This window comes from Meles meles, chromosome 3 (assembly GCF_922984935.1).
Source record: "Meles meles chromosome 3, mMelMel3.1 paternal haplotype, whole genome shotgun sequence".
NCBI classification, from domain to species: Eukaryota; Metazoa; Chordata; class Mammalia; order Carnivora; family Mustelidae; genus Meles; species Meles meles.
This window is the reverse complement of record NC_060068.1, coordinates 130,216,985-130,237,482: the sequence shown is the minus strand read 5'-3', so window position 1 is coordinate 130,237,482 and position 20,498 is coordinate 130,216,985. Positions and strand designations below refer to the sequence as shown.

The window sequence follows — 20,498 nt, the reverse complement described above, 5'->3', positions numbered from 1 at the left end:
ACAAAAAACCATAAGATACCTAGGAATAAACCTAACCAAAGAAACAAAGAATCTGTACATAGAAAACTATAAAGTTCTCATGAAAGAAATTGAGGAAGACACAAAGAAATGGAAAAACGTTCCATCCTCATTGACTGGAAGAACAAATATTGTGAAAATGTCTATACTACCTAAAGCAATCTACACATTTAATGCAATCCCTATCAAAATACCATCAATTTTTTCACAGAAATGGAACAAAGAATCCTAGAATTTATATGGAACCAGAAAGGACCCTGAGTAGCCAGAGGAATGTTGAAAAGGGAAACCAAACTTGGCTGCATCACAATTCCAGACTTCAAGTTCTATCACAAAGCTGTCATCATCAAGACAGTATGATACTGGCTCAAAAACAGACACATAGACTAATGGAACAGAATAGAGAGCCCAGAAATGGATCCTTAATTCTATGGTCTATTAGTCTTTGACAAAGGAGGAAAGAATGTCCAATGGAAAAAAGACGGTCTCTTCAACAAATGGTGTTGGCAAAATTGGACAGCCACATGCCGAAAAATGAAACTGGACCATTTCTTTACACCACACACAAAAATAGACTCAAAATCGATGAAAGCCCTCAATGTGAGACAGAAATCCATCAAAATCCTTGAGGAAAACACAGGCAGCAACCTCTTCCACCTCAGCGGCAGCAACTTCTTCCTAGAAACATCGCCAAAGGCAAGGGAAGCAAGGGCAAAAATGAACTATCAGGACTTCATCAAGATCAAAAGCGTTTGAACAGCAAAGGAAACCGTCAACAAAGCCAAAAGACGACTGACAGAATGGTAGAAGATATTTGCAAATGGTGGGCGTTTCAGAGACAGGGCTAGTATTCAAAACCTATAAAGAACTTAGCAAACTCAACACCCAAAGAACAAATAATCCAATCAAGAAATGGGCAGAAGACATGAGCAGACATTTCTGCAAAGAAGATATCCAGATGACCAAAACACACATGAACAAGTGCGCAACCTCACTTGGCATCAGGGAAATACAAATCAAAACCACAGTGAGATACCACCGCACACTAGTCAGAATGACTAAAATTAACCAGTCAGGAAATGACGGATGTTGGCGAGGATGCGGAGAAAGGGGAACCCTCCTACACTGTTGGTGGGAATGGAAGCTGGTGCAGCCACTCTGGAAAAGAGTATGGAGGTTCTTCAAAAAGTTGAAAGTAGAGCTACTCTACGACCCAGAAATTGCACTACTGGGTATTTACCCTAAAGATACAAATGTAGTGATGCAAAGAGGCTCATGCACCCTAATGCTTATAGCAGCAATGTCCACAATAGCCAAACTACGAAAAGAACCTAGATGTCCATCAAAAGATGAATGGATAAAGATGTGGTGTACATATACACACACACACACACAAAATGCAGCCAGCAAAAACAAAAACAAAAACAAAAAAAACAACCAAAAAACAAATCCTGCCATTTGCAACTATGTGGATGGAACTAGAGGGCATTATGCCAAGCAAAAGAAGTCAATTGAGAAAGACAATTATCATATGATCTCTCTGATATGAGGAATTTGAGAGGCAGGGCAGGGGTCATGATGGGTAGGGAGGGAAAAAATTAAACAAGATGGTATTAGGACGGAGACAAACTATTAGACTTTTAATCTCAGGAAACAAACTGAGGGTTGCTAGGGGGTTGGGGGGAGGGATAGGGTGGTTGGGTTATGGACATTGGGGAGGATATGTGCTATGGTGAGTGCTATAAATTGTGTAAGACTGATGACTCACAGACCTGTACCCCTGAGGCAAATAATACATTATATTTTAATTTTTAAAAATCCACATGGAATATTCACCAAGACAGACCATATCCTGGGCCACAAAACAATCCTTAAAAAATTTAAAAGAACTAAAATTATAAAGTATGTTCTCTGATCATAAACTAGAAGTTAATACAGGTAAAAGGAAAATCTATAAACACTTCGAGATAACATACTTTCAAATAATCCAGGGCTCTAAGGGGAATTCTAAAGAGTAAAATATTTTGAACTGAATAAAAATATCAAAATGTATGAAATGTAGCTAAACGAATGCTTAGAGTAATTCACATTTCAATTGGCTTTTATTAAGGAAAAAAAAAAGTCTCAAAGCTTCCACATAAAGAAACTAGAAAAAGAGCAGAATAAACCCACAAAGCAAGCAGATGGGAAAAGGTCATAAAAAAGGGAGGGGTTAAAAAAAATCAATGAAACTGAAAATAAGGAAAATCAGTAAAGCCAAAAAGTAATTCTTCCTTAAGAGCAATAAAACTGGGAACAGGTGGTGGGTAAAAGGGAGGACACGTATTGCATGGAGCACTGGGTGTTGTGCAAAAACAATGAATACTGTTACGCTGAAAAAATAAAAAAAATGGAAAAAAAAAGAGCAATAAAACTGATGAATCTCTAGCGAGAATGACAAAAAAAGAAATGACTAATCTCAGGACTGAAAGAGACAATGCTACTAAAAGAGATAATGCTGTTAAAAGGGCACTAAAGAAACAACACATACAATGCACATCAAGTTAAATAAATTAATTCCTTGAAATACGAGAACTACCAGCACTTAACTAAACCAAACTAAAACAAATAAACTAGAATTCCTGAGTAAGCCCTTTTTTTAAAAACTGAATTTGTTGTTTAAAATCTTACTGGCACACACCATAAAATACTGAAAGAAAACACAAATTCTACACATCTCTTCTAGGAAGTAGAAGAGTCACTTCCCAATATTCATTTTATAAGGCTAGCATTACCCTGGTACCAAACCAAGACAAAGGTAACAATTGATGAGACCAGTATCCTAAATTAATCAATGAGACCAGTATCTCAATGAATAGACACGAAAATCTTCAACAAACAAATCCAGATACATAAATGGCAGGAAAACTCCATGACCAAGTTTGGGATGTGTTAAAATATAAGCAGGTTCAAAATTTGAGAATCAATCAAATCAAAATTTGAAAACCAAACAAGACAGGGATGGCCACTTCCACCACTTCTGTTCTTTAGCAAGGGCAATGAAGCAAGAAAAGATAAAGACATATGGAGTAGTACAGATTAAATAAAACCTCCTGTTTGTCATTATGAAGAAAATTCCAGGAATTCGTAACAAAAAAACTCCTAGAATAAGCGAGTTTAGGAAGGTCACAGGAAGCTCAACAAACAAAAATCAAACATTTCTATGCACTAGCTATGTACAACTAGAAACAAATTTCAAAAAAAATATCATTTACAACAGCTCCAGAAAAGGTACCCTTACGAATAAATCTAAGATATAAGTATTCTATAAGCTGAAAATCACAAAATGCTCATGATTGAAATCAAAGAGATCCTAAATAGAGAGATGCCCCATGCTAATGGATTGTAAGACTTACGCTATACCAGTGAAAACCCTAGCAGGACTTTTTGGAGATAGATTGAATATATTCTAAACTTTATACAGAGAAAGTTATCTTTATACAAAGAAAGTTAAAACAGCCAAAACAATTTTGAAAAAGAATTAAGATGAAGGACTCATGTTACCCAATTTTAAGACTTACCATAAAGCTATAATTATCAAGGCAATTTGGTATTTGTGAAGGGATAGACACATGAATCAGTAGAACAGAAAGACCAAAAACAGAACCATATAAACAGCAATTGATTTATGACAAAAATGCAAAAGCAATTTATTGAAGAATGGACAGTCTTTTCAACAAATTTTGAAACAAATAGACATCCACATGCAAAAAATGAAGTTCCACCTATATTATACAGCTTACACAAAAAATAACTTAAAATGGGTCATATATCTAAATGTAAAACAAACAATAATAAAACTTTTGGAAAAAATCTCCATAACCTGGGATCACCACGTTCTTAGACATGATACCAAAAGCATGATGAACTAGAATGAACTAGAATACCAAAAGCATGATGAACTAGAATACATCAAAATTTAAAACAATCATGCTTTAAAAGACACCATCAAGAAAATGAAAAAAAAAAACAACCCTACACAATAGAAGAAAATAAATGCAAATAATATATATGAGACTTGTATACAGAATATATAAAGAACTCTTACAATTCAATAATAGATAACCCAATAAAAAATGGGAAATACTAATGAACATGTCTCCAAGGAAGATACATAAATGGTCCATAAGCACAAGAAAAGATGCTCAACATAGTCATCAGGGAAACAGAAAACAAAACCACAGTGTGATACCATCTCATATCCACTAGAATGGCTAAAATTTAAAAAAATCATGTAGGAAGTGTCAGCAAATTTGTGTAGATACTAGAAATTTCAAACACTACTTGTGGGAATGTAAAATTGTGTAGCCATTTTGGAAAACAATCTAGAAATTCCTCAAATGATCAGACATAGTTTCCAAGTAACTCTAAATTCTATTACTAGATAAGAAAAATATGCATAGGGGCGCCTGGGTGGCTCAGTGGATTAAGCCACTGCCTTCGGCTCAGGTCATGATCTCAGGGTCCTGGGATCGAGCCCCGCATCGGGCTCTCTGCTCCGTGGGGAGCCTGCTTCCTCCTCTCTCTCTGCCTGCCTCTCTACCTACTTGTGATCTCTCTCTGTCAAATAAATAAATAAAAAAAAAAAAGAAAAGAAAAATATGCATAGACATAAAAACCTATACTTGAATTTTTTTTTTTTTTAAAGATTTTATTTATTTGACAGAGCATACACAGAGACGCATGAGTGTGGAGGGAGCAGGGAGAGGGAGAAGCAGGCTGCCTGCTGAGCAGGGAGCCTGACTTGGGGCTTGATCCAGGGACTCCAGGACCATGACCTGAGCCGAAGGCATACACTTATGCAACTGAGCCACTCAGGTGCCCTAACTTGAATGTTTATAGCAGCATTATTCATAATAGCCAAAAGGTAGAATCCTCCCAAATGTCAATCAACTGACAAATGGATAATGGATAAATGGAACATTACCCAGCCATAGAGAAGGAATGAAATACTGACATACTAGAACATGGATGAAACATTGTGCTAAATGAAGGAAGTCAGTAGCAAAAGACCACATATTATGATTCAATGCATATGAAATATCACTAAGAGGGAAATTTATGAGATAGAAAACAAATTAGTTGTCACTTGGTTGGGGGTGGAGGGGTGGAGGGAGTTGATAGCTAAAAGGTATGGGGCTTCTTGAGATGATGAGAATGAAAACTGATTATAATGATGGTTGAATAGATGACTATACTAAAAATCACTGAATTAATATATTTAAATGGGTAAAATGTATAGTATGTGAATTATATCTCAATAAAGCTGTTTAAAAAAAATAGGGTGCCTGGGTGGCTGTCAGTTGGGCATGACTTTTGGTTTCTCCTCAGGTCATAGGCTCATGGGTCAAGGGATTGAGCCCCACATCAGAATGTATGTTTAGTTGGGAGTCTGCTTGGGGAATTGTCTCCCTCTGCCCCTCCACCCCGTCTCCCCAAGCTCTCTCACTCTCTCCCACTATAATGGATAAATAAACCTTTAAGAAAAAAAGATTACATATGATTCCACTGATAAACATTTTTGAAAAGACAAAACTATAAAGACAGGTCTTAATCAGTGGTTTCCAGCATTTGAGGCTAGAAGTGTGGTATGACTACAAAGTGAGAGCATTAAGTTTTTGCAGTGATTAAACTATTAAAAACTCTTGGGGCACCTGGCTGGCTCAGCTGGTAGAGCACGAAACGCTTGATCTCAAGGTCACGAGTTTGAGCCCAATGTGGGGTGTAGAGTTCACTTAAAAAAAACCAATAAACAAAACTTAAGTGTTCAATCACCTAACTTTGAAGGAGCTTACAGATACCTCTAACATGTTAAAAATTCACAAAACTATAAACAGAAACTACATGCTAAAAATTCAAAAAACATATTATGAACAGGAGAGTTAATTTTACTCTGCTTATTCAAAATATGAATTTCTTTCAAAGTCAAGAAGAGAAGCCAATTAAAAAAAAAAAAGGGGGGGGGGGCGCCTGGGTGGCTCAGTGGTTTAAGCCGCTGCCTTCAGCTCAGGTCATGATCTCAGGGTCCTGAGGTCGAGTCCCGCATCGGGCTCTCTGCTTGGCGGGGAGCCTGCTTCCCTCTCGCTCTCTCTGCCTACTTGTGAGCTCTCTCTGTCAAATAAATAAATTAAAAAAAAAAAAAAAAAAAAAAAGCCTCTTCCCCAAAAACTTATTCCTAAAGTTACTGGTTAAAGTGAACAAGATGGCCATTTTGCCAAAGGGTATGACGGATTCAGTGGCCCACAATGGGGTGTGTTTGGGTCCAAGACAGTGAGGCTATCCCTGTTTGCCACAGGATGCTGGAGCCTGAGTAGAGTAAGGAAGGCATTCATGTTGAGATGACCGAGAATAGAGAACCAAATATATTGAGGATAATTGGAATCAGACTTCTCACTGTTGTTATAAATATAGAAAGGGAGAAAAGAAAAATGAACTCCATGGGATTAGACATGAAAGTTTAAGTGTGAACTCATGGTTCTCAATATATAGAAATAAATAGCTGTACATATAAGCATTATACACAAATAGCAATTGTTCACTAGCACAGTAATCTTGACTTCTTTAAGATTTTATTTTATTTACTTGACAGAGAGAAAGAGAGAGAGAGAGAGAGAGCACAAGTAGGCAGAGCGACAGGCAGAGGGAGAGGGAGAAGCAGGCTCTCCACTGAGGAGGGAGCACTATGCAGGGCTCCATCCCAGGACCCTGGGATCATGACCTGAGCCGAAGGCAGCTACTTATAAATTTCTTTTTTTTTTTAAGATTTTATTTATTTATTTGACAGACAGAGATCACAGGTAGGCAGAGAGGCAGGCAGAGAGAGAGGGAGAACGGGAGAAGCAGGCTCCCCGCTGAGCAGAGAGCCCGATGTGGGACTCGATCCCAAGACTCTGGGATCATGACCTGAGCCGAAGGCAGCGGCTTAACCCACTGAGCCACCCAGGTGCCCGGCAGCTACTTAACCAACTGAGCCACCCAGGTACCCCCAAACCTTGGCTTCTAAATACCATTCTCCATTTAAGAGACGCATGGTACCTTAAAAACATGGCTTACTCTTCAGTTAGGGCAGGGAAAGCATAAGCCTGGTATAACTTGTGCCAGAAAATAAGAAATTACTCAAATAATGACAGGACATGTCAAAAGGACATAGAAGCCATTAGAAAGACTTTTCTTCTTGCTAAGCCAAGAAAAATTGTTTAGCATCACAATAATGCAAGTAACAGATTCTAATCTACTGAATAAAGTAGGAAATTATCCATCAATAAAGATACAAATAAGCTGGAAGTTTGATGAGAAAGAGGGTAGTACCCTGAAGCTACCTTCCCACAAAATAATTACAAACCTACAAAGAATAGCTTTACTGTGGAGAAGACTGACAGATACCACTTATTCAGTGATCACACCAACAGAAGAAAGATGTACCAAAATTACTAACTCATGATAGGATGCAATAAGCACACAGCATCACTTCAGTAACATCCCTGTCAAAGATGCATAACCTGAATCTAATCACGAAGAAGTACCAGACAAAACTCAAAATGAGGATTTTGTACAAAACTAGCCTATAATATTCAAAAGTGCCAAGGTTGTAAAAGTCAAGAAAAAAATGAAGACTTGTTCCAGATTGAAGCAGACCAGACAAGTGACATCTAAAGACAACACATGATTCTGACTGGACCATTTTGCCATATAGAACATTACTGAAACAATCAGTTAAACTTGAATGCAATAAAGATCTGAGGATTAGATGGTCATAACGTACCAATGCTAATTTCCTGATTTTAATGGTTGTCTGTAGTGATGTAACATGTCCTGTGAAGGACACAGCATGTCCTGTGAAGGAAATAAACACTAAGGTACTCAGAGATGATGCGGTGTCATATCATAAACTTACAAACGAGTGAGGAAGAAAACAGTCCTTTTTACTTCACATATAACTTGGCTATACATTTGGGATTATTAAAAATATTTTTCAGGGGCACCTGGCTGGCTAAGTTTGTAAAGTGTGGAACTCTTGATTTCAGGGTTGTGGGTTCAAGTCTCATATTGGGTATAAAGATTACTTAAAAATAAAATCTTTAAAAAAGAGAGAGATTTTAAAATTCAAAAGGACATAAAAGTTATGAAATAAAATTTTAAGACAATCCTTCCTTGTATGTCTGGATCACTGAAGAGCAAAATTATGTTCCTGATTTATAAAGTTAACCATTATTTGCATTTTGTCTCACACAAAGGACTCACCCAATGATCACATTCACATCACTGTTTCTGTTTTATATTAATCCATTCCTATTGTTAAGTTTCTATTTTTCAATTTATTGACAAATTCATCTCCAAATGAATAATGTACTACTTCAGAAATTTTCATTAACTCTTAAAACGAACTTACTCAGAATATATTTGTGGGCTTTTTCCTTCCTTAAAATTTTTCTCAGTAATGTAATTCCTGGTGTGAACTGGCATACTTACACAAAGGGATGCACAATTCCTATTTAGAAAAATTTATTGAACATTATTCCTGCATTACACTTATTGAAAGAAAAATTTAATTGTCCCTGAAGGCACCAGTCATTTCACATGATCTATACCCTAATGTTTTTTGTATTAAAAATACAGGTTAAATATGAAATTAGTAAAATGCAGCATATAAAACTTCATGCTGAGCAAAAAAACAAGTCCAAAAAAAAGTTACTCTATATCAGTAGAATAGTTTCCACAGTATTTAAGATGTTTCCTATGTAAATGATATTTGAATGCAATTTTTAGAACCATAGTTAAATATATTTTGCAATTTGTTAACTGCAGGTATCCACATTTTCCTTCCCCCACATAATCTGTTCCTTTATGTTGGCAACTTTGCTGGGATCCACAGAATGCAGCAAAAGAGAAGTGTAGTTATTTTTCAAGATTTGAGAAATCTGGTCCACCTTTAGTGTAGTTTCCTGAGATTTCTGCTCCACTGAAGTCAAAACCAGGATTCTAAAAGACATGAAAAAAACTATGATAAAATCAATCTTTTAAGGAAAAATATAAGTAACTCAAAAGGGAAATGGTACAGATATAAACTAGCAATTGACAAAAGAGGAAATCTACATGGCCAATAAATATGTCAAAAGATGTAATCACTTAAATAAATTTAAATACTGAAGAAAAAAAAAAGATGTAATCACCAAAATAGAACTTAAAACTAGGATGTATATTTCAATTTTCAGATCTACAAATACTTAAAAGATCAGTATGTATATTACAAATTGACAAGTGTATGGGCAAACATATACTTTATTATGAGTGCAAAAACAGATTTTAATAACTAGCATCATTTGTGAGTTTATTACATGCCAAGCAGGGTTCTAAGAGCTATGCATTTATCAACATATTCAATCCTCATAACAATCCTAGGAAGTACTATCTCATACTTTAGTCTTTTTGGAGAGCATTTCCTTTATTCAACAAACATTTATTAAGAGTTCCTACTGTTTAAGGACACCATTAGAGGCATGCGGAATTCAAGAGTGAACATAACAAACATCCCTGCACTGGTGGACTGACATTCTTACAGGAGGACACAAATAATAAACCAGAAGTTATCTAATGCAGAGGTTGGCAAAGTACTCTGTAAAGAGCCAAGTAATTAGATATTTTAGGCTTTGAAAGCCATATACTCTGCCATAACTGCTTAAGTCTGGTATTACTATAAGATAGACAATATACAAATGAATAAGCACAGGCGTACTCCAGTACAACTTTACTTCAGAAACAACCAGCAGGCTAGATTTCACCTGTAGGCCACAGTTTGCGAGCCCCTGATCCAGAATGTTAAAAGTTGGTGCAAGTGCTACAGAAGATGAAAAAAGAAAGGAAAGAAAAGCAGAGTAGAGTAAGGGAAATGAGAAGATTAAGTATTTAAATAGGATGACCAAAGATAAAGTATACTTTTTTTTTAAGAAGATTTTATTTATTTATTTAACAGAGAGAGATCACAAGTGGGCCGAGAGGCAGGCAGAGAGAGGGGGAAGCAGGCTCCCTGCTGAACAGAGAGCCAGATGCGGGTCTCGATCCCAGGACCCTGGGACCATGACCTGAGCCAAAGGCAAAGGCTTTAACCCACTGAGCCACCCAGGCACCCCAAAAGTACACTTTATTGAGCAGTGACTTCAAAACAGTGAAGAAGTTAGCCAAGTTTTGGGATAACACTGTAGACAAAAGGACAGAAAAGGAATGGCCTAAAATGTTCAAATATAACAAAAAGACCAGTATGGCTAGATCAGAATAACGTAAGGGGAGACTAGTAGGACAAGAAGTCAGAGAGATCGTGGAGGACCAGATTGGATAGAATGAAAGAGTTCTGAGAAGAGAAGCAATGTGTTGTGACCTGCATGCTAAAAGGACTATTATACTATTTTGAGAACACTGTAGCTTGGCAAGGATGAAAGAGAACACTTAGAAGGTTGTAAGAGTAATCTAGGCAAGTCATTACAGATGGTCTAGATCAGAATGGTAGTAGAGTTGGTGGTGAGAAGTAGACAAATTCTGAATATATTTGGAAGGTACTACCAGTAAGGTTTCCTAACAAATTGGCCACATTGTGTGAAAGAGAGACAGCAGTGGAGGATGACTCCCCGTTTTTGTTTCTTGGTCTGATCAAGTAGCTTCCATCAACCAAGATGAGAAGACTAGAGGTAGAAATGGGTAGCAGGAAGTTAGGGAGTTCATGTTGAATACGTTGAGTCTTATATGTCTGTCAGACTGTAAAGTGGAGATGCTGAATTGGAAATGTGACTCCAATATTTGGGGAAAAGTCTAGACTAGAGATACGTATTTGGAAATCACCATCATATAGAAGGAAATTATCCATCAAAACTTTAACAGTGCTTTGATCCAGTAATTCTTCTCCTACATAAATTAACAGAACATGGGATAGTTCTACAGAGATCAAAGCACAAATTTTGTTTCAAACAGATACAAACTGAAAAATCCAAATCTTATCAAAAAGGAATAGCTACATAAATAATGTTGGTACATTCAAGCTAGAAAACACTCTAAAGCAGTTAAAAGGAACAAGTTTTATCTATATGTACTGGTAGGAAAAGAGACCCAAGATGTATTATTAAATGGAAAAAAAAAATGAACAATACACATAGTGTAATCCTGCATTTATGTTAAAGACAGAGTAGCAAACCAATCATCAATGAGATAAGAATAAGACAGAAGCACAGAGGGGGGCGCCTGGGTGGCTCAATGGATTAAAGCCTCTGCCTTCAGCTCAGCTGATGATTCCAGGTTCCTGGGATCAAGCCCCGCATCTGGCTCTCTGCTCAGCAGGAGCCTGCTTCCCTTCCTCTCTCTCTGCCTACTTGTGATCTCTGTCAAATAAATACATAAAATCTTAAAAAAAAAAAAAAAAAAAAAGACAGAAGCACATAATGGAGAAATGTTGATGAAAGGAACTTTTACTTTATTACACTATGTAAGTCTATATTGACTGAATTTTTTTTTAAAGACTTTTTAATTTATTTGACAGAGATCACAAGTAGGCAGAGAGGCAGGCGGGAGTGGGGGGCAGGCTCCCCGCTGAGCAGAGAGCCTGATGCGGGGCTTAATCCCAAGACCCTGAGATCCTGACCTGAACTGAAGGCAGAGGCTTAACCCACTGAGCCACCCAGGCGCCCCTATAATGACTGAATTTTTTTAGTTCACTTCCCCTACTGGTGTACATTAAATAAATTTAAACTTAGAAATCAAGACAGTACAAGTAAACTCCTCTACAGAAAATTCGAAAAAATAAAATCCACACAAAGAAAGACCAGTCATTTTTCTAATGATTTAACTTAAATTCCTCTAAAGAACTTTTGTAATTTTTTGTAGCTACATTTGAGTTTTAATTTCAATAATTATTCTATGATTTTAAGATGTTTAACAATACATATTCATACATTCATCTGACTTACTTCCTTCTGGAATCTCTCTAATGTAAGTTTTCTCTGCATTTGGTCTTGCACCCAAGGATCAGCTGCATATTCAGATTCTAGAAGAGAAGTCCAACAATTTGCTGCATCTCTCTTTGTCTTTGTAAGAACAATACGGACCATTTTTCTGTCCTCTAAACAAATAAAAATTACAAATAAATTAGAGTTCATCATTGGATTTTGTATTTTCAAAAATCACTAGGTAATCTTGACATACAATTATTTTCTTTTTTTTTTTTTTTTTTTAAAGATTTTATTTATTTGACAGAGAGAAATCACAAGAGAGGCAGGCAGAGAGAGAGGAAGGGAAGCAGGCTCTCCACCGAGCAGAGAGCCCGATGCCGGACTCGATCCCAGGACCCTGAGATCATGACCTGAACCGAAGGCAGCGGCTTAACCCACTGAGCCACCCAGGCGCCCCTATTTTCAATACATTTCCATTACTATTCTCTTCCAAAGCTGCAAAGACAAAGGACCTAATACAACAGAGGGAAACCTACTAAGTTCCAAGACAAAATTAATTTTTAAAAAAAGATTCCAAGAATTACAGATTACCCTTACCCAAAGTCCATGTTCCCTCATCAGCTATTGTTGAATCAAAGAGCTTGCCCTGAAAAATAAATATATAAGATACTAAAAACATAGATATTTCATTAATTTTTATAAGGCTTTCATGATTTAAGACTTTCCTAATTTTCTATCTAATCCACATGTAACTATCTAGTTTGGTTATAGTAAGGAGAGAAAACTTTATACCATTCCAACCTATTGCTGGGTGCATAACCCTATCTTTCCTCCTAGAAAGTGAAATGGAACCAAGTTTGCCTTGCTTGAAATATTTACTATGACAAAAAACACAGAGCCCCCTAAAGAAAGATCAGGGCTCCTTAATTTTTAGGAGATGAATAAATATTACTGATCAGAGAGCCCAATGTGAAATTAATATCTGAAATGATTTAACTTAACTTTACCTATTGAAAAGAACTACTAGAAGAGCTTTCCGGCTGAAATTAACAGATATCTCTTAAACTTTAAAAAACTGGTTCAATCTCTTTGTTGGGCAATGCTACACCAAAAAAATTTTTAAGCGCATACTGTAGTTCTGATACAGATTAGCTGTGACTGATTTTTCCGAAACTGTTGTTTTAAGAAAGAAATCAGTAAAACGTAAGTTTAAAAGAGAATGCACGTGCTCAAATCCATTTTGATTTGCTGCTACTTGTCAAATTTAAGTTTTAGGAAATTAAATTAAAAGGTCATATTAAAAAAACCACACATTTTTTCAATATGTCAGTACTACTGTGAAAAAATCCTACTGGTTTAAATGTATACCTAAAATCCTAAAATTACTGCTAAATTCCCAAAGTTACTGGAATTACTAAAAGAAATTTGAATTGTAATCTTAAACCACTGTTCAGGAAACTATGATTTACACAACTATCCAGAAAAGTCAGTAAGATCCAGGCTGACATAAATCAAATGTCTTTCACATGAATCTTCCTTTCCTGAGGCACTTAAAGCATTTCCATACAAATAATAGCTAACATGTAGTGTACACTCCTTACATGCCAGAATCAAGTCCAAGCTCTTAATTCCCCTGGATACCATGTCATGCTCAAAACAATCCTATCAGAAAGTTACTATAATTACCATACTTTGTGGGTGAAGGCATAGACACTGAAAAATCTCTTGCCGGAGGTTACAAAATTATAAAAATGGCACAGCCAGGTATCCTACATTGAGGAGCTTCCCTTCACCACTTCACTACACTGTCATCAAACATCTTGAGCATCTAATGTGGGAAAGAAATCTAACTTCAACGTTACTGAATTTACGGGTCCAACGGACATGATGAGAATAAAAGTGGTATTATTTTCTTCAAACACCTCTCAACTACCTCCTTAACCACTCCACGAACATGCAAAATTTTTCTTAGTTTGATGAAAAAAATAAATCACCTGACATCATCTCTGAATCCTCATCCCGATATCCTTATTATTTTCTTCTTTACTGTCCTATAACTGCCTGAACATTTATTAGGTTAGCTTTATTATGCCTCCTTGCAAGAACATGACCTGAGCGCAGGAAACTTGTCTTGTTCACCGCTGACCTCTCAACACTCATCAGTGCCTGGAATGTATGTACTATATAGTAGTTGTTCCTTTAAAGATTTAAGCGACAACCCGCAGAGGCACAAAAGCAGCAGCTTCATTTGGTTTAGAAATAAAGCCGGAAAACCGGGCACCTCAAATCTCTACGTTAACTCAGGACTAGCCTTAAGAGTGGGGGCTCCAACCAGATCAAAACCAGGCCAATGATACCGCTCTTTCGGCCAAAGGAGCTATTGGGCCTTCCAGCTCTTTTCACGGAAAAAAATGAAATTTAAGACCCTGGGACTTAGAGGCCGGGAAGAAACTGAGCACAAGCCCCGACCTGCCACTACCTTGAGGATCTCGCGACCACCCACGGCCAGCGCCACATGCCGGCTCTGCAGGCCGCACTGGATATCCTGGGCGCGAGTGCCAGGCGGCACCTGAACTTCAATGAACACCTCCTCCAAGGTCTGGTACCACTGGCCCCACGGCGTCCCGCACGGAACCACCCCACTGCGCTCCTCAAACGGGGCCGACATACTCCAGTAGCCTCCCGGCAGCAGCCGCACGGAGCGAGAAGAGCGCAAGCGCGAAATATTCACTCTCAGGCCACGCCCAGGACTCGCTGCTCAGGTCGCTGCACATGCGCAGGGATGAAGGCTGATATATCAGCCTGTTTCTTTTTCCTTTTCAGGGGCCACTTAGGACGCTGGCAGTTTGAAAGAATTAAAATCCGGGGAAGTTTACACCCAAAGAACGGTGGGAGAAGGTCGGAACCTGTGAAACTAGAACTCCCTGCACTGCCACCAATATGACGCCAAAAGCGTACCCTCAAACTTCTCAGCTATAAAATGCGCTTGCGCAAATGTTGCTAGTACGTAAGTTACAATTGAGTAACGCCAGGACTGATTGGACACAGTGTGGGGGAGGAGGCAATACTAGTCTCCTATTGGCTGGTTACCTAAACTCACTGAAGCCCTAATTGGGCGCGGCGAGGACAGGTGCGCATGCTCGTAGGTGTTCCCGTCCTGGATTGGTGTGCCTAGGATTTTGGTTTTCAAATTTGCTGACGTTAGAGATGGGCGGGGAATAAGCAGGGAGGTTTGAATTCGGAGCGAGTAGGCTGTAATAAGCGGCACAAAGTTGCGGAGGGGAGATAGCGACCTTCTGTTTGTGGAGCTGATCGTCAGCATGTCTTTTCCTAAGGCGCCCTTGAAACGATTCAATGACCCTTCCGGTGCGTACGGGGAAAGGAGCTGGGGGTCGGGATACATTATCACGACGCACTTGCCCTTTTTGGTTCCCTTCATCCGGGGCTAATAGGCGATTTTAGGGCTGCGATGGGTCTCATTCAATTGATAGTTTTTCTGAAAGCCGTACTAAGCATTTACTACATGCCTAATACTATTTAGAGTGATAGGGATACAGCAGTGAATGATGCAAAACCCCTGCCTCGTGGAGTTTACATTCAACTGGAGAATACAGCCAATAAACAGTGTGGTGGAGAAATTAAAGCGGAGGAAAGGGAATCGGAATAAGGAAACTGTTGGCAGCTGTGTGATGGTCAAGTGTGGAAGCCTCACTGATAAAACATTTGACCAGCGGCTCTTCGCATGAACTTGTGGGCTTCTTCTGGATATTCCATTCAGGAATAAAAGAAGGATGATTGGTAAAAGCAGTTTATGGGTGAGCATATGGTGGCAGCACTTACTGAAAACATTAGTAATGAAGTAATAACACGATAGTACCCCAGTCACCATACTAAGTATTTACATTATTAGTTCTTTTTTTAACTCCCCAACATCCCTGAGAGGTTATCCTATTATTCATTATTTTATTGATAAAAAAAAAGTCGAGACATAGATTTGCTCAGTGTTACAGAACCAAACCAGCAGAACTGAGACAGGAAATCAAGCCTCCGTGAATCCATCGTGTGCTTTTTTTTTTTTTTAAGATTTTATTCATTTATTTGAAAGACAGAAATTACAAGTAGGCAGAGAGAGAGAGGAGGAAGCAGGCTCCCTGCTGAGCAGAGAGCCCGATGCGGGGCTCGATCCCAGGACTCTGGGATCATGACCTGAGCCGAAGGCAGAGGCTTTAACCCACTGAGCCACCCAGGCGCCCCATCGTGTGCTTTTTTTTAACCACTGTGGTGCATAATAAGCACACTAACCTGGAAGACTTACGATATGGTTACTGAGGCACTCATCATTGAGTGCATGCAAACTGTATGCTACGGTGTTCCCTATTCTGACTGCTTTCCTATTCTATCTAGTCCAACAGCCCAGTGAGGAAAGTATTGATACTGCCCTCATTTTGCATGTGAGGAAACAGGTTTTGTCACTGTTCTGAGCAGCCAGTAAGTGGTTTGGTTGAACATCAAGGCCCATGATTTGGGGCGCCTGGGTGGCTCAGTGGGTTAAAGCTGCTGCCTTCAGCTCAGGTCATGATCTCAGAGTCCTGGGATCGAGCCCCACATCGGGCTCTCTGCTCAGCAGGGAGCCTGCTTCCTCCCCTCTCTCTCTCTCTGCCTGCCTCTCTGTCTACTTGTGATCTTTGTCAAATAAATAAATAAAATCTTTAAAAAAAAAAAAGCCCACGATTTAGCCATTATAATACACCCTTTTTAGCGGTCACTTGTTGCATCTTTAGCTTGTTAGCCAAAATGCAAATGTAAATAAGAATCACTCTGTTCACATAGGAAGGCCAAGTGAGCAAATGGATCAGCACTAGCTTATTTTCTTTCTTTTTTTTTTACAAGCTTATTTTCTTAATTGAAAGATCAAAACATATATTGTTTCCTGGATATTCAAAGAACCTTCTCTGAGTTCTCTCAGCAGTGTGTCTTTTAAGGAAAATTTATTTTCTTTTTTTTCTTTTAAGATTTTATTTATTTATTTGACAGACAGAGATCACAAGTAAGCAGAGAAGCAGGTAGAGAGAGAGAGGAGGAAGTAGGCTCCCTGCCGAGCAGAGAGCCTGATGCGGGGCTCCATCCCAGGATCCTGGGATCATGACCTGAGCCGAAGGCAGAGGCTTAACCCACTGAGCCACCCAGGCGCCCTGAGAATTTATTTTCTTATAATAGATGAGACTGGCTTTACCAATGCCACAATATTCCAGGTTCACTGTTTCAGGAGTAATTATCATTTATTTGATGCTTTATGCATATGTGAGGCACTGTAGTGAGTTCTCCAATTACTCCAGTAATTCCAACAACTATGAGGTGGATACTCTTTTTTATTCCTGTTTCATAAGTGGAGAATCATAACCTCAAAAAGAACTTTCCAGGGGCACCTGGGTGGCTCAGTCAGTTAAGCATCTATCTTCGGCTCAGGTCAAGATCTCAGGTCCTGGGATCGAGCCCCACATTGGGCTCCCTGCTCAGCAGGAAGCCTGCTTCTCTCTCTCCCTCTGCTGCTCCCCCTGCTTTTATTCCCTCTCTCTCTGTCTCTGTCAATAAGTAAAAAAATCTTTTTAAAAAATAAATAAATAACTTTCCAGGGGTCTTGAAACTAGGTTTGAAAAGGAGAGAGTGTATAATGTTCTTATTCACCATCTTCTCCCTCTGACTAAAAAGTACTTGGCCCATAGTAATGTCTATTAATTGGCATATAAAGCTGGATTTGAATCCTGACTGAGATAATCACAAAACTCTATTTCCATTCCCACATCCCCAGTGACTTTCTATGTTTTCATTACCATACTCCCCAACTCAACCGTAAGCTAAATACTGGGGATACAGGCATGATCAAGAGAGTTCCTAACTTCAGGCAGTTTTGTCTAACATGGAAGATGGATAAGTACATTATCTGAGGTGGGAGGTGGATAAGTATATTAAAAGCTAGACATACAGGCTGGATTTCAACCTAGGTCTTCAATCTAAATCCTAAATCTAACAACCAAATTTGATTCTTTAGTCTTTAAGGAAGTTTTTGTTAAGTGTGGTTTTAATTGTTTTCAACTCTCATGATGCTCCTTAGTCACTGTCCACCATCCCATTGTTTGCTGGCCCATATCCCCTTTTGAGAGTGTAAACCTAATGATGAACCAGAATATAAGATTTCTTTTTTTTTTTTTTTTAAGATTTTATTTATTTATTTGACAGAGATCACAAGCATGCAGAGAGGAGAAGGGAAGAAGGCTCCCTGCTGAGCAGAGAGCCAGATGTGGGGGCTTGATCCCAGGACCCTGGGATCATGACCTTAGCCGAAGACAGAGGCTTTACCCCACTGAACCACCCAAGTGCCCCAGAATATAAGATTTCAACATCATTTTATTTTCTGGCTGCTTTGACAAGTCTAGACTGGTGCTTCTCACGCTTTCCCACAGAAGCATTCCTAAAAACAGAAAGCTGGGCCCCTGGCTGTCTCACTCAGTAGGTAGAACATGTGACTCTTGATCTCAGGATTATGAGTTCAAGCCCCATGTTGGGCCTAGAGCTTAACTTTAAAAATAATAATAATAATAATAAAAGCAGAGAGCACAGAATAACCATAGGCTCTGCATACCCTCATCCCCTCTTCCCCAAAAAGCATTGCTAACAGTAATGGTGGAAATCTCTCGTTTGTTTTAAAACATAATATGTTCCCCACTGCCTCCCTCAACCCCTATCGCAAATGAGTAACATAGGTGCTCTAAGATGTGCCACCATCCTTAAGCTGATTTTAGGGAAACCCCGCCAGCCTCCTATTCACCCCAGATTATAAACAGTTTGTAAAGTGTGAGAGATTTGAGCTAACCAAGATTAATGTTTTTTGGTAAGTCTGTCTTTACCTTAGATACTCCACTGAATTCTTTATTTCATTTTGAGACTCTATTCTGATTAAAAACCCACTATCTCTTGGGGCGCCTGGGTGGCTCAGTGGGTTGAAGCCTCTACCTTCAGCTCAGGTCATGATCCCAGGGTCCTAGGATCGAGCCCCACATCGGGTTCTCTGCTCCGCAGGGAGTCCGCTTCCTCCTCTCTCTCTACCTGCCTCTCTGCCTACTTGTGATCTCTGTCTGTCAAATAAATAAATAAAATCTTTAAAAAAAAAAAAAGAAAGAAAGAAACCCACTATCTCAATTCCTTATTGACCACATTTAGATCAAAACGCTCCCAGGATTGGAATTTTTGTGTCATTATTCTTGTTACCTTAATTCCAGGTAGAGGAATGGAAACTTCCTTGATGTTTTTATGGTCTCTTAGAATTGATGAAAGGGGTGATTTTAATACTTTTAATTGTGTCCTAGAGTGAGAAATAAATTGTGTATCTCTAACCAGGATAGATTTTTTTTTAAGATTTTATTTATTTGACAGACAGAGAGCACAGGTAGGCAGAGAGGCAAGCAGACAGAGAGGAGGAAGCAGGCTCCCCGCTGAGCAGAGAGCCCGGATGCGGGGCTCGATCCCAGGACCCTGAGATCATGACCTGAGCCAAAGGCAGAGGCTTTAACCCACTGAGCCACCCAGGCGCCCCCAGGATAGATTTTTTTAATATTTATACAGCTATCACTGAAACAAGAAGTCCTACAAAACAGTGCTTAACTTTCCTACATTTGAGTTGTGCTGATATTTTCTATTGTGTTTCACCTTTTTTTTTAAAGGTTTTATTTATTTATTTGACAGAGAGAGAGAGAGAGAGATCACAAGTAGGCAGAGAGGCAGGCATAGGGAGAGAGGAGGAAGCAGGCTCCCCACTGAGCAGAGAGCCAGATGCAGGGCTCGATCCCAGGACCATGAGACCATAACCTGAGCCAAAAGCAGAGGCATAACCCACTGAGCCACCCAGGCGCCCCTGTGTTTCACTTTTTTAAATGCTGGTCACAAGCATACCAACAAGTTCTTATCTATCATTCCATTTATTTTTACTTTTTTTTAAGACTTTATTTATTTATTTGACAGAGATTACAAGTAGGCAGAGAGGCAGGCAGAGAGGCAGGCAGTGAGAGAAGAGGAAGAAGGCTCCCTGCTGAGCAGAGAGCCCCCCCCCCAACAACGTGGAGCTCGATCTCAGGACCCCGAGATCATGACCTGAGCCGAAGGCAGAGGCTTTAACCTACTGAGCCATCCAGGCACCCCTATCATTCCATTTAGAAAACACTTAAGGGACAGCTGGAGTTGTCTTCAAATGTTCGAACTCCTTTTAGTTCCTGTTTATTTGCATGAAACCCTATGCTGAAGAAAATAGCTTTTCAGTGAATAGTATGAATCTATTCTCAATCAGTTAAAGCTTTATGCTAATGATATTTTTACCTTTTTTATTTAAGTAGGCTCTATGCCCAGTGTGGGGCTTGAACTTATACCCTGAGATCAAGAGTCACATACTCTACTGACTGAGCCACCCAGGCTCCCCTTCTGCTAACAATAATAAAAATGATATTTTTTTATATATATATA

General features: G+C 38.9%; 2 protein-coding genes across 3 annotated transcripts in view; one reads left to right on the top strand and one right to left on the bottom strand.

The window, feature by feature from the left end:
* Nucleotides 1-8,542: 8,542 nt before the first annotated feature.
* NUDCD2 (NudC domain containing 2) lies at nt 8,543-14,928 on the bottom strand. Of its 2 annotated transcripts, none has more exons than XM_045998722.1 (4): nt 14,467-14,928; nt 12,585-12,633; nt 12,006-12,082; nt 8,543-9,036 (listed from the first exon to the last, which is right to left on the bottom strand). In XM_045998722.1, the coding sequence occupies exons 1-4, from the start codon at nt 14,653-14,655 to the stop codon at nt 8,953-8,955; spliced, it is 399 nt and encodes a 132-aa protein (XP_045854678.1). In that variant the 5' UTR covers nt 14,656-14,928; the 3' UTR covers nt 8,543-8,952. The 2 variants fall into 2 exon arrangements, with proteins under 2 accessions (XP_045854678.1, XP_045854677.1); XM_045998721.1 differs by having other exon boundaries at nt 12,006-12,157; nt 14,467-14,923.
* Nucleotides 14,929-15,217: 289 nt separating this feature from the next.
* Nucleotides 15,218-20,498, top strand: part of HMMR (hyaluronan mediated motility receptor) — a 40,339-nt gene continuing 35,058 nt past the window's right edge. The window contains exon 1 of the mRNA XM_045998746.1: nt 15,218-15,353. Within this exon, the coding sequence (XP_045854702.1) occupies nt 15,308-15,353 (46 nt within the window). The 5' untranslated portion in view covers nt 15,218-15,307. The remainder of the gene's footprint in view (nt 15,354-20,498) is intronic.

Bases quoted from the DNA above. Each gene is read 5' to 3' on its own strand.
- NUDCD2 (XM_045998721.1), bottom strand. From the start codon at position 14,655: ATGTCGGCCCCGTTTGAGGAGCGCAGTGGGGTGGTTCCGTGCGGGACG. The intron at 12,158-12,584 runs GTAAGGGTAATC...TTATTTGTTTAG, and splicing joins TGAGGGAACATGGACTTTGG to AGGACAGAAAAATGGTCCGT. The intron at 9,037-12,005 runs GTAAGTCAGATG...CATGTCTTTTAG, and splicing joins TAGAGAGATTCCAGAAGGAA to AATCCTGGTTTTGACTTCAG.